We start from the raw sequence: 14,985 nt of genomic DNA on the forward strand, positions 1-14,985 counted from the left end.
AGCCCTGCTGAAGGCCTGCTCTGGGCTAAGAGCCAGGCCGCCTTGTTTGCAAAGCCACGGGATCTTACTCCAAACCTCACACTGAAATCCTTGATTTCTGGGCCAAGCAATGCAGTATGGCCCACTCCCAGGATCAAAACCAGAATTCTTTGTAACGTGTGGTAATAGAATGTGATCTTCAAAAGCAGTTCAAAGCATCCAGGAAAGTCAGGACGTGCCATGGCAGGAAACAGAGCAGTGAGCCCTTGGACTTGGGGCTGAAATGAATCCTCACTTGAACAAGTAATGGAAACTGACAAAGTTCCCACACAGAGAACCCAGCACATGGACAGGTGGGTTAGTCAGCTCCCAGTCGTGGTCCCTGTACTACATTCTCCAGTGAGGACACAGCAGTGATGGAAACCGAACATATGTCCACACCTGTGTTCTTCCTATACCGCGTATGTAAATTAAAGACCTTTCCTAGCTGCAGAATTGTTCTCACCTCCTTTATTCCTAGTAGGACTACTGTTATTTTTACTACAGCCATCATCGTTTATCGAGTGCATATGATGTGACATACACGGTTCCATGAACTTATCGTGGACTATACAGCTTAATCATTATTATTGTCATTCCAATTCTTAGTGAGGTAAGAGAGGTCCAAAGAAGTTAGTTAACTTGCCCACAGTCACAAAGCTAATAAGCAGGAAAGCCAGGATTCAAACCTAGGCAGTCAGACTCTAGAACTGAACTCTGAACAACTATGCTCTAGGGAAACATATGCTTCATGAAGGCAGCAAACAGTGCACGGATGTTCCCAAAAAGTAAGACAATGTATAAGACAATATATATATATATATATATATATATATATATATATATATATATATATATATATATATATATATATATATATATATATATATATATATATATATATATATATATATATATTTATATATTTATGTATATACACATACACTGTCCTCTGGTATCAACAGTAGACTGATTTTCTATACATAGCAATATATTCATGATAACAAATATTTATATTTCACTCGAGATTCAGAAGTAATTTCAGTCCCTCACCCCACTTAACCCCACAGCAATCCCATAAGGGCACAGAACAGGTATTACAATGATTATGTTCTGTGAGGCACCAGGCCTCAGCTTATGAGCCTTTCAAGAGGATATAAAATATTTGAGTCTTGAAAAAAGTTACTGGCACTAAACCACGGATTAAAAAATTGCAAAATCAAAACTAATAAAAATTTAATTGAATGTTATAAACTAACATTATGTTAGCATCACTAATTGTTAAACTTACCATTCACAAAATTCCATTACATTTGAAAATACTTTCATACATACTGAACATGTATGATTACCAAGGAATCATAGCTAATCATAAACTGAATGAGTTTTACATACTTAATCGTAGATTAAAAAATGATAAAAATTCTTTAAAAGATTTTTAAAGAAGACAAATTTATCTAAAGGGGATGTTGGGAGACCCCTGGTGGCCTAGTGGTTAGGATTCTAGGCTTTCACTGCCGTGGCCTACGTTCAGTCCACACCGGGGAGCTGAGATCTCGCAAGCTGTGCAGCTGGCCAAAAAAACCAACCAACCGACCGACCAAACAAACAAACAAAAAAACCCAACAACAAACCACAAAACAACAACCAAAAACAGGGGATGTGGATCACTGTGGTATATTTTTAATGATATAGGGTGACTTTTCTAAAGGAGCCTGTGAGGTTCCATGCAGGTCGAGGACAAGATTGCCTAAGGCAAAAGCCAAGTGCACGGGTGAAACTCACAGCTTCACCTCCAGGGTACAGGGCTGCTTGCTCAGTGTTCTCTGAGAGCTGTTTCCACTAGCACCTAGACCCCGTCCTCAGTGGGATCATGGAGACCAGAGCTCCTCACTGTAGCCACACATTCTGGAGGATGTTCACTTATATGTGTCCCATTCTAAGGATCCCAGCCCCTCCCTCCTGCCGTCTGGCGAGATCGTGCCTGGGAGCGGCCGCATCTGATTCCTGGAGGTGTCGGCTGGGATCTGTCTGCCCTGGGGTTCAGTACACCTGCAGATACACTGCTTCCGCTTTGCCTTCTATATGTCTCTCGCTGGGGCATCTTTCTAATCCCCAGGCAGAGTTCCTAGGCTGACTTCTATGTTCATGTAACTCCTTTAATCTACTCCTACTACTCCATTTTTAGTATATGAAATTGTAATGATCTGTTTCCATAGATGCCACCTTTTCTAGATAGGAGAACTACGTCTGGTTCATCTGTCTTTCCTCACAGCCTCATATGAGACATGGCATAATGCAGGCATTTAATAACTTTATTAATTTTGTCTTAATAGGTTAAGAACAATAAAGTAATAAAATATGTTTGGAAATAAAGTCTTTCTGTGCCAGCTGCCATAGGCCTCAAGCAGGCTGAATTCTTTCCCTCAATATGCCTTATAAATATAATATTCTATAAGTGCTGGGATATTGAAAAGGCTAGTATGTTCTAAATCATTCTAGGGTGATAATTTTTAAAGTGTTCTATTTTTAATTTGAGGAACATTTACTGGAGTAATGTTATTCCAAAGCAATATTAAAACAAAACAAAAATGCTCCAAACTTAAACCACATTAACAACCAGATGAAGAACGGAAAACAGTGGAGTAAAGGATATTTGGAGAAATGCTGATCATTTTTCCTAAGTACCATGTGATTGTTTTTTGTTTTTTGGTTTTTTTTTTTGCGGTACGTGGGCCTCTCAGTGTTGTGGCCTCTCCCGTTGCGGAGCACAGGGCTCCGGACCCGCAGGCTCAACGGCCGTGGCTCACGGGCCCAGCCGCTCCGCGGCATGTGGGATCTTCCCAGACCGGGGTACGAACCCATGTCCCCTGCATCGGCAGGTGGACTCTCAACCACTGAGCCACCGGGGAAGCCCTACCATGTGATTTTGATTGTATCTAACTTTGGTTAGATTTCCATTAGGTTACGTGCACTAAAATTATATTCAATTTAGTAAAAAAACCAAATTCATAATTACTTAGGCACACGATCATTACTCTTAAAAACTTATGAAATAACGTCAAGCAAAAGTAAAAGCATTGATTTTGAGAATTCAGTTTTTGAGCCAATGCAATAAAAATAAAGACAGTAACAAAACAATATATATAAACATCTAAAATATATTGAATACCTATGTGCCAAACACTTTACTAGGTGCTTCAACAGGATCTCATTTTATTTAGGCCTCTTAATCATCTGGATTGCTCAGTACTTTTAAGCCCATTTTATAGATGAGGAAAGTGTGATTCAGAGAGAGTAACTTGCTTCAGTTTACAGCACAGCCAAGGAGTTATGGGGACAAAGTTTGAACCTAGGAATGTCCTTTATACTGCTTTATACTTTCCTCCAATAGAGTGTGTTCCAAACTCAGTGTTAGGAGTTTACACTTGAGGGGGCCATCTATAAAATCAACCATGGTATACAGAAGGCTTGAAAGGAAATTAAACTTGCCTCTGTATCTCCTCCCAGGCATGTGTTCAAGAAAAACTGTACTCAGGAGAGCTGTATCCGTTAGCTTTCTGTTTCCACCTAAGCATACATGTTGGTTAAAACTAGGAAACACCTGAAAATCCATACATATCTCCAAAACATTTCAGATCCATAAAGCTTTTGGGACTGGTATCTGATTTTGCATTTCACTGACGTATTATTGTAAAAATGCTTTGGCTTTTTCCTCAGTGAAACCAAACTAAAGTCATAATGTGTATTCTTCCAACTTAAAGCATGAATGGCTTCAACAAAACAGTTGTATATACAGCTGTGGCAATATTTAGATAGGTAAGCATCTTAGTTGAATACCAAATGCACACAGGGCCAACATCAAGTTGGTTTCACAGTTAATTTTAATGGATGTGATGGGTAATTTAAGAGTGTGTGATTTTCCAGCTTCATACTCCAAAGCCTTAAGTGATTTCAGCAGTTGTCTAAATTATGGTGTGTTCCAAAATTAATAGTAAGGTCAGACCACAATTTTAGATTGAAAATGTAAAGGCTGTTTTCTAAATTTGGAACCAAAATACTAGAAGTGGCTTTGAAATCACTATTGAATTGACTTCAAAGACTGCAAATGAGACCACTGTCCTTAAAAGCTGCCTTCTTAATGCAGCATAATAGAGTTGGTTATTTTTTTATGTAAGAGCTTTGTGTACACTGAAAACTTCCAGAAGATTGCTAAAAATAGTCAACACATAAGCACCGAAACTTACTCTCTTAAAAAACGAAAAGGAAAAGCAGGGAAATAAATCAGTGACTCAAACTGGCAGATTTTCCTTTACAGCTTGCCTTTGATTTATAAATTTCTATTTCCTGCTCCAGGGAGGGTGGTGAAGGGTATGCTTTGGTGCTTTGGAAGCGAACTGTCTTCTGAGTTATGCTAATCTCTTGCTAGGTGCTCAAGGCTGCTTATTCAGCACAGACTTTATTAGTTTTTGGCTATAGATGTAAAGATTTATAGAAGGCTGCTCTTTGGCTGGCTGTGGTTGTTGTCTCTTTCGTTTTCCTTATTCAAAAACTTCCATATTTTTGGTTAGTGTTGACAAACGGCACACTCAGGAACACTGTGACCTTATAAACTAGTTCATAAGAAAACATTATTAATATTGATAAAATCAGTGTTTACCTCACACTTTGTTTGTTGGACCAGCTGAAACCTTTCCTGTCCTCCCCACCCCACCCAGGACTGGATGAGCAGGTAAGGGAATGATCCCATCTGATGGGAACACCTCCAAGTGGGGTTGCGATTGGACCCCAGCCCTGTTCACTTGGTCACGGAGCTCCCGTGAGGTGATCAAGGAACTGTATTCCCATCTGAGGAGCTGCTTCCCTCAAAACTCTCTCAAAGCAGAGAAGCAAAGGTTTATTCTGGTTGTTTTCTATGGCTTTGCCCCAAATGACACTTTCAGCAGCATGCCGCCATATAATCCAGTGGAAGTGATCACTTGTTGGCTGGATCTTTGGACCCTGGAGAGAGGGAGGGCTGCAGGGTGGCTTGGGAAGTCAGCAGAGAGAGGGAAAGGTAGAGAAGAGAACAAGAGCTTAGAAGCACCTACTGTATACCATACACTAGGTTAAGTCCTTTACATACATCAGCTTGTTTAGTCTTTTCAGCTGCCCCAGGCAATAGAGATCTCCATCTTATTGGATAACTAGGCAAGTAGTTCCTTGCCAAAACCATCCAGTTAGTGGTTGGCCTTCTGTTGCCTGAAGGGCCGTCTACTTTGCTTTCTGTGACACAGCAGAAACAGAAGTGCAGCTGGAATAGAGGAGGAGGGAGAGGGAAGGAGAGAAGGAGAAAAAGGAAAACAACACAAAACAAAAAGGTGACTGTGAGAAAGTTCTGAAATGCCGCCACTGGTTATTCGAGGTGAACTCTTCCCAAGGTGAGGGTCATCCCAACAAAGACTGCAATTTAGGCAAAATTCAACTTCCATTTTATGGGTCACATGACTCTATCTCTGCCATTTCAGGAGGGTCCTAGTTTTTGGAAGCTACTTGGTAAATTCTCAGCTCGGTGCTCATTCTTTCCAGAGACATTGTTATTTAATAGTACAATTTCACCAGAAGTATAACAATGCTCTGCAAAATACATCTGAGGAGAGAACCCTGATTGCTCAGTACAGTTGATCCAGAGTCCAGGTTAGCCCTGCAGGCAGAGGGTCTGGGTGTCTTTGCAGAAACAACTTTCTTGAGTCTTGATTTCAGTTTCTACAATATTCTGTTTTTAGATCCCTGACACACTGCCCCCCTTCACTCTGGTTGAATGGGGAGGGATTCTTTCCCTGGAGGCAGCACTTCCTTATCTCTGTAGCTCTCTGACTTGAAGGTCTGTAAAGATGTTTTGCTTTGATTTCCAGTAGTAAACATATTGAATCTTTATCCTAAATTTATTACTAGAAAGAGGTCCAATCAGCTATCTATTTGTTAATGGATCTACCACAGTCTAACCTGATGTATCGAGTATATGGCTTTGCTCAGAAAAAGAAAGATACAATGACAAGAACAAAATTCATCTCGGGGGGGAATGATATCAATACATTGGAAATATTTTTTTAAATGTTAAATTCATTTGGTGTTGCTACGGACTTAATATTTATGTCCCCCCAAAATTCATATGTTGAAATCTTAACCACCAAGGTATTAAAAGGTTGGGTCTTGGGAAGTGAATAGGTCATAAGGGAGGAGCCCTTGTGAATGGGATTAGTGCCCTTATGAAAGGGACGCAAGAGAGCTCCCTAGTCAGCTGTCTGCAACCCAGTAGGGGGCCCTCACCAGACAAGGAACCTGCCAGGGACTTGATCTTGGACTTTCAGGCTCCAGAACTGTGAGAGAGAAATTTCTGTTGTTTAAACCACCCAATCTATGGTAATTTGTTATAGCAGTCCAAACAGACTGAGACTGGGGCATTTTTGGAAACACTGCATGTCATATTACGGAAAACAGAATTACTTAAGCAAAAGTATCTCATTCCTCAACACACATAAAAGGTCAGATCAACGCTTCATAACTGAAAGGCAGCTCTATGTTTACAGATTTACAATACAGACATGCAGCTGTGGGTGTTGTGAATTTTGAAAATGGGAACAAAGATTGAGTCACGTGTTTCCTTATTTTATTTTTACCTATTCTTGAGGAGTCATTCCATTCACTGGGTCTGAGGTCTTGAGGCCACAGAGAACATCACCTTGGATGTGACAACAGTCCTAAGTGCCCTGCTCTGTGAGGTTTATGGTACACGAGTCATTACCATGAAGAAAGACACTTTCAAAGTATCTAGTGGTGACCGTTTTGTAATGTATAAAGATATTGAATCATGATGTGCACCAGGAACTAACATTGTGTTGTAGGTCAATTATGCTTCAAAAACAAACAAACTCAAAGAAAAAGAAATCAGACTTGTGGTTATCAGAGGTGGGGAGGTGGTGGTCGGATAGGGGGTGGGGAGTGGGGATGGGGGGTTAGGAGGAGGGAATTGGATGAAGGTGATGAAAAGGTACAGACTTGCAGTTATAAGGTAAATAAGTACTGAGGATGTTAAGTACAACATGATAAATACAATGAACACTGCTGTATGTTATATATGAAAGTTATTAAGAGAGTAAATCCTAAAAGTTCTCATCACAAGGAAAATTTTTTTTATTTTCTAACTATATGAGATGATGGATGTTCATTAACTTACTGTGATGATCATTTCATGATGTACGTAAATCAAATCCTTACGCTGTCCACCTTAAGCTTATACAGTGCCGTATGTCAATTATATCTCAATAACACTGGAAGAAAAAAATTATCTAAATAAAATGAGGTGACAAGAAGAAAAAAGGAAAACAAAAGCTCCACAAGCCCAGCAGAGCTTTTGTTTATGAAATCGAAGCTGTTCATTGAGACACGGGATTCACAATCAAAATGTTACCTCTGGTGTTAACTGAAAACCCAGCCTTCCCTCCAAAGGCACCATCGACAGTGGGGGCTTGGGTCACCATCTCGCCTCTTAGATTTCTTCCTAGAGGCTCATCTGTTCCCATTTTGAAAGACATGGAACTTTTCTAAAGAAACCAAACTTCATTTGCTCATAGAGGCTTTCAGAAGAATTTGACAACATTTTGAAATTTCGGATTGTCACCTACCTACAAGGGATAAACAAGTCGCCTTTGAGGCAAGTCTCCTCACAGAGTGCACCTGGTTATCAGTTGCAAAGGCCTGTCCTCAGCCTCCAGGCTTGCAGCCTCCCAGCCCCAAGTGAGCTGGGAGTCAGATAAGGAGCTTCTGACTGGGGCTGGACCCTCTCTCCCCCGCTCTCTCCCTGGAAAGATGCCTGTAGGATGTCAGGGCAATTCTAACTCAGGCATGACTCAGTGCTTCCATGACCTCCCTTCTCATTTTGCTTGGATAGGCTGGTACGTTGGTCTTACTTGTGGAAATATGTGCCTCTTCCTGCTCCAATTTCAAGAGGGAATATCCCTTTTAAGAGGAATATTTAGAAGATTCTGTCATGGAATTCTTGCTATCAGCCCAACTATTGCTCCTTCTCCCCAGTTAGCTGGATGTTTCTCTCTTACCCCAATTTTCTTTTCTTTTCTTTTCTTTTTGTTTTGGCCGCATGTCTTGTGGGATCTTAGTTCCCTGACCAGGGATCAAACCCTGGCCCTCGGCAGTGAGCGCAGAGTCCTAACCACTGCACAGCCAGGGAATTCCCCCCAACTTTCTGAGTTTGAGGTTATCAATCTGAAATTAGAGTCCAGAACTCATCAGTGTTATCAACAAAACTTTGCAATTATTTCTTTCAAACCTAAATTTTTTTCCTGTTCAAATATTTTTTCTTCATCGCAAAAGAAAGTATTGATGTGTGTTTCTCTTTCACCGTAATTTTAAGTCTTTAAAATGTGAAAGGCCCATTCACTTTTAACCTTACCATTCCCGTGATATAAATAGCTTTTTCCTTTCTGCTGATTTTAGCAGCTTACATGAAGCTGCAAAATGCTGAAGGGGGCACCCCTGCTTCAGAAACAGAGAACGGACAGAGCATAACAAAAATACTCAGTAGGATGCAGCACATGGAATCTTTGTTGACGTTCTCTTGTGATTTGACAATTGTTTTTCCTTAAAAAGAAGAGGAAAAGAAAAGGATAACCTACCTAAAACCTTAGTGCCATTTTCAGAGTTCTAGGATAGTCCAGAACAGAGTCATTTTTAAAGAAAAGGAAATAGGTTTCATTTCTGGCAGTGGATGTCCTCCACTGATCTGCATATTTCTTGCCTTCATAAGCTGTAGAAGCCGCCTTGAGTCCCTTCCGCAGATGGAAAATAGCCAGTAAAGAGCTAAGCATTCACAAGCACCACCATCTGAGGTTTGATTTCGAATCGAGACAACAGTGTCCAATGTACATCCCACATAGCATGCTTGTTAAACTCTCCCCTTCCAGATGCACGGAGAGCGCATGCGTGGAACACCCCCTCCACTCAACAACGGCACCCCGGGGGCCCCCTGGACACACAGGTTCTAACACAGCTACAACACAGCATGCTCCCAAGCCTTCAAGCTACTACAGCCTGCAGCCAAGAAGCTGCCAAAAAGATGCTCAAGCAGCAGTCAAAATAGTCCTGACCTCTGGTACCCACGGCCACTCCCTGTGAGCCCCAGGAACTCAGAGTGATGAGGATGCTCCTGAAAAAGCCCCAGGCAGTCATTCTGCCCCCTGCCCTCTTCCTCGCTCTTCTTTTTCTCTGAAGGCCATAAACCTGTTTGGGGGGTTCAGATGCAACCAGGAGTAACCATAGTTACGAGCAAAATGATGATGGGGCCATTGTTCTAGCAGAACAATAGTTTTTAAATTATCTAATGTTCTCTTGGCTTTCTGGCTTTTTAAAAAATGTGTTTTTCCATCCTTTTGTTGTAAGTGGAATACTGTGCTTAGGCCAAGCAGGAAATATTAAAAGCTCTGACTTCAAAGCCATTCCTCGATAACACATCCAAAGAGCCCAGTGTGGACCCAGTGTTATCTGGAATTCTACAGATAATTAACTGAAACACGGCTTGACTTGCCACTGGGAGTTTCCACAGGCAAAGTCATTCTCATGATCCTGTTTGCTTTCGTTGCTGTGTCTTCTGTTTTGTTAGCCAGGGTGAGGTTTGGATCATCTCTCAATAAAATTCCGTGTTTCTGCGCAGAGGAACCTTGCGTCCCTGCTTGGCCTTGCAGGGGCCTGACACGTGCGCTGTGCCCTCCCTCGTTCCTTGAGGGACATTGTTTAGCTCCTCTCTTGACCCTGAAATGCCACTGCCTGGTCCTTCCTTACTTGAGAGAGCAGCACACTTTCTGCCATGAATGTCAGAATTATTTCCTTTTTAATGTGTTTTGCAAAATATGATGGTACTAAATCCACTAAAAGGACAGAGCCCCCCACTTTGGATGTGCCAGCCCCATGGGGACATTCCCGAGTCCCCCTCTCATCTCCCAACCTACCAACTCCAGCCCACCCAGTCCCTTTGCTTGAGTCTAGCAGGTGGTCTCACCACTCCAACCCCCATGGCATTTTCCCGCTCCCCACCTCCATGCGTTGCCCATTCGTGAAGCCACATCTCTTCTGAAATTTGAAAACTCACCTTAAAGCCCACCACCTCTTCCAAGGAGCCTCCCCTGATTAAGTGGGGATGAAGAACCCTCCAATGCATGACTGACAAATCCCCAACAAACAAGAACACACACACACACACACCTCACAACAAATAGACACTCACAAAGAGAGAAAATGACACATTCCCTACTTGCGAAATGTAGGCTCCTCTGAGGGAAAGATGGTCGATTTTATACCAATAACTAGTAAGTCACTTCAAACAATGAGGTGTTTTTAACATCATTTTGGGGGTTGCTCAGTGAAACACGGCTGTGTCTTCTCTCCCCCACCGACCCTCCTTTTTCTTTAAATCCCTCATTTCCTTCTCAGTTTCTCGAATGCACAATTCCAGGGGACTGCCCAGTGTGGGTGACACGGGTGACACTCAAGGAAGCTGGTTCTTGCAATACCTCCTGGGTGGTGCCTCGTGTTTGGAGACTGGCAAATGCCTTAACCACTTAATTTTCTCATCAGGAAGCTATAATGACTCCATGCCTGCAGACATCCTGGGCAAACATGTCTGCTACGTTGGGATAAGGACCAAAACCCTCTAGAAAAGGTCCTACTGAAAGAAGGGGGGGCAAGGTTCCTGACAAGACTCAAGGTCCAGCCTCAGATAAGGATGCTGCAGAGGGAAGGGCTCTCTAAGGAACTGGGCCCGAGACCATCCCATCAGGGACAGAACCAAACGCATTTGCTCTCATCAATGCTGCTTCTGGGGTCAGTGTTAAGGCCACTCATGGGGGCGCTGAGAGACGCATGGCATAAAGGGACCAGGACGAGGAGAAACACAGATGGAATGGCGGTAGCTGGCAATTAGAACATGGCTTCAGACACCACGGCCACAGAAGCGGTGTAGCTACAAAGCCACGCGGTGCAACCTCGAAGCAAAACGTTATTGATTTTGTGGTTGTAAAAACGTACCTTCAACTGCAGAACTCAGTTTTATGACACCTTGAATAAAAACAAAAAGTGGCAGTTATAGAATGGATCCAAATTACCTTTGCCAGGTTTCTCACAATACATACATGCTTCAGATCTGGATTTTTTTTTTTCCTGGCTTTTTGAGGGTTCAAGTAAACAGATACCAACTTCAAAAACGAAGTAATTTTCAGTTGTTGATTAGACCACATGAGTGTCTTCATCTCCCCACTAGTACCATTTGGGAGCGTGTTTCACTTCAATAAGGGATCTGACGTGTGTTTGGATGAAACAAAGGCCAAGTCTCAATAGTCTGAACGACTATGTTTGTAGATGAATCATGCTGGATGATGGATTGATAAAACTTCACTAAAAAAGACACCAAGGTCTAATATTTCCTACTTAAATTGTGTTTAGAGATCATTTGATACGTGTTGGGACAGCGTTTCTGTTGAAATACATAATAGGTGGTTAAAAATCATGGTGTGATCTGGCAACTTCCTTTTCTGGGGTGACTGGACCTGAGGCCATTTCTGGTCTCCTGGGTTCAGTGTTCCCATCCCCTGCAGGTCAGTGGAGGGGCTGAGCTTTTGTCAAATTTTTCATGAAGCAAATAGACACTACCCTTGACTGGATAGTCATGTGCCTTTTTGGTGAATTGAAAGGTGAAAATACTAAACTAAATTAGACCTGGTCCAATAGTTTGATTTTGAAAGTTTTTTTTTTAATAAGTCATAATTATAAATAAACAATATTTCCCAAACCCTATGTGATAGCCATGATACCTTAGGCTGAAAAAACAAAGTCTCCAATTTTATTGGGTTGAAATTCTGGTTCTCTTGCAAACAGGAGTCTTAAAGGAAAAATGGAAACAAAACCCTTTTTCATACTGGCAAACCAAACTGCTATCAGCTTGAACACACACTGATTTTAACAGATTATGTTCACAAAGAGACAAACTCGCTCTCCTTTATAACTTTCTGAAAAAAACTGCTTTTAAGTTACCAGTCGAATTTCATCTTTCCTGTGGAACCAGTAATGTCTGGTCAATGTTTAACAAGGGACTCTCCAGAGGAAAAAGTGTGCCTGTATTATGTGTATATATTATGAGTTTTACTGATATAAATGATATACACAAACTATACATAATAATAAAATATACCGTCTTCTTTATTGCAAGTTCCATATAGCCAATAGATTCTCACAGAATACTTCTGTTGATTTGGGCCAAACTCTTGTATTCATAGCCAGCAAACCAATCATGATTTGACAAAATCATGCACTGAATTTCATCCCAGTTTGCTCTTTTCCCAATAAATTCATTATCATTATACCTTTTATGTGATCTGCTGTTAAACTATTTTTCACTTTTGTATAAATTATTTTCATTAAATTAAAACTCTTTCAACATCAACACTATGTAAATACTCCCACTAAGGCCTATGTCGAGGTACCAGCTTTGGTGTCACTGAACGTGTCTTTGGGAAGAGATGGGTAGTAGCAAAGCCATCATGTAGTACTTCGTCACACACTGACAGGAGACGTAAAAAACCCCAAGAGCGTGGATAGTAAAATGTAGTCAAATGATTAGAAGTAAAGAGTTTTAGGTATTTATTACCTCTGTTTTTTAACATAATTATAATTGGAAGTTTGTCTAATTTGATTTGTAATAATGGCTATGTTTAATAATGGACTTAGAAAATTCCCGACAATGTAACAATTGGCTTTTGCCAGCTGGTATGAACCAGGTCTGACACACCATGGCCATAACTGATGTTTCTTTCTACTCAGGGCCAGAGAAGAAAATCTTGACCTTCCAAATACTTTCTGAGATATTCACAAAAGGGGTTGTAATTTAACCAAACAAGCCAAATGTGAATAAGCTGAGCATTTACTATTATTTTGCCCGTAATTTCACAACTTCTTAAACCTGTCATATGCAAAAATATACTATACATAGGTCACCTGGGAAATAACAGTCATTGACCATCAACTAAGAACACAAGCTAAACGGTTTTGGCATTCTTTTGGTCAGGCAACCATGCCAAGAGGTATGAGTCATTGGCTTAGTAAGCAATGATCCTGTCTTTTTTAAACTGTGGAATCTTTATGCAGGAAACCATGTCAGAATATTGATTTTTTTCCAGCCATATTTATTTTTGTGCGCAACTATGGTGTCAGCAACTGTCACTCAAATGAAAGGACAACAGTGCGATCTAATCAGTGTGTAGAAACAGGCTTGATGCAAGTAAAGCAAGAAAGTCTAAAGAATTTCTTATGGGAGATGTGGGTGGTGGTGGATGGGAGCCCAGGAATGCATTTATAGAGTAAGGGATAAAAAGGTCCATTAAAAAACAAAATTCGGACTTTAGAACTCTAAGTGTAAACATTATTTTAACAAAAACATTAGTGATTTGTTACTCCATATGTACTTCTCTTATTTTTTTAAACCCCAAATCAAGCTTTTCCCTATAGCATTTTTTAAACCCCAAATCAAGCTTTTCCCTATAGCAGGATAGGCTTTTATATTGCAAGGTTAACTATGTTATAGTGAAAATCTAGAATTGGCTAAATCTGGTTAGGTAGCTAATATTAACATTATACAAAAATTTATAGAATGAGAAGACATTTCCTTTATCTTAAAATAAATATTAAGAAAAATGAATATTTAAGAAATGATTGATGTTGGTGCTGAAAAGCTACATGTAGCACTGCTGACTTCTAGGACACACAGTAGACATTATCTGGTGACTGGCTGACATTGACATTGCCTGGAATTCAGGGTGAGCCAGAACACATACATATATGTATATATACACACAGTGGAGCCTACCCATCCCCTCTCCCCCATTTAAATCTTCATAGTCTACCGAAATGTTTTTTTCCACCTAATGACTCACCTCAGTTGATCTAAAGTAATTCTTAGGAGAGAGGGTCAGGTTAAAGTAATTCATGCTAAAGTGTGAATGACTAGGACTCACTAAAACCCTGCAGTGACATCTCATTATTGTTAAAATACTCATCAAATTTTTAACCCTGGCCATTGAGGCCCTATGTGATGTATTCCTGCTTTATTTTCTTATTTCTTCTGCTTCATTTCAGGTGACTTTCTCCCTCACTCAAATGCTTTAGCCGCTTGGTTTTCCCTCTGTACTCTGCAGTGCTAATTCCTTTTTGTCCCCGCCCCACCCCTACTTGCTGCTCCCTCCGTCTTGAATGCTCTCCCCCAAACTGCTGGATCTTTCCACAGCCAGCTCTTTCTCTTCATTCAGTTTTTACTTCAAATGTCACTTTCTCGAAGAATCCTTCCTTGATTACTGTATTTAGAGCAGTCCCAGTAAGAATTCTCCGGCCCATCTCTCTCTTTTATTTATTTATTTGTTTGTTTTTTTGCGGTACGCGGGCCTCTCACTGCTGTGGCCTCTCCCGTTGCGGAGCAACAGGCTCCGGACGCGCAGGCTCAGCAGCCATGGCTCACGGGCCCAGCCGCTCCGCGGCATGGGGGATCTTCCCAGACCGGGGCACGAACCCGTGTCCCCTGCCTCGGCAGGCGGACTCTCAACCACCGCGCCACCAGGGAAGCTCCCTTATTGTTTTTTTCTATAGCAGTTATCACTACTTAAAAATTATCTCATTGATTTAGTATTTGGTTCTTTGTTTGGGGCTGTTCTTCCTCATTAGAACGTAAGCAGAATGAGAAGAGGAACCTGGTCTTTCTTGCTTGCTGCTGTAACTCCCTTGACCAGAACAGTGCCTGGCATACAGTACATACTTAATCAATATTTATCAAACGAATAAGTGATATTTCCCAAGTGTTTCCAGGTGTCTTTAAAGAAAATCTGATCAGTCCCAGCAAGTGTAATTCAAACATGTTATCTTAATTGTGGATATCAT

The 14,985-nt window shown here is 41.1% G+C and overlaps 1 protein-coding gene across 8 annotated transcripts in view; it reads right to left on the minus strand.

The window, feature by feature from the left end:
* Positions 1–14,985, minus strand: part of DLGAP1 (DLG associated protein 1) — a 325,804-nt gene that overhangs the window by 97,304 nt on the left and 213,515 nt on the right. For 4 of the 8 annotated variants that reach the window (XM_007456572.1, XM_007456574.1, XM_007456570.1 and 1 more), the window contains exon 5: positions 11,095–11,124. The exons of the other annotated variants lie outside the window; for them this stretch is intronic. In XM_007456572.1, the coding sequence (XP_007456634.1) occupies positions 11,095–11,124 (30 nt within the window). The remainder of the gene's footprint in view (positions 1–11,094; positions 11,125–14,985) is intronic. 8 annotated transcript variants of the gene reach the window in all.

This window comes from Lipotes vexillifer, unplaced genomic scaffold, assembly GCF_000442215.2.
Source record: "Lipotes vexillifer unplaced genomic scaffold, Lipotes_vexillifer_v1.1 scaffold429, whole genome shotgun sequence".
Lineage (NCBI taxonomy): Eukaryota > Metazoa > Chordata > Mammalia > Artiodactyla > Lipotidae > Lipotes > Lipotes vexillifer.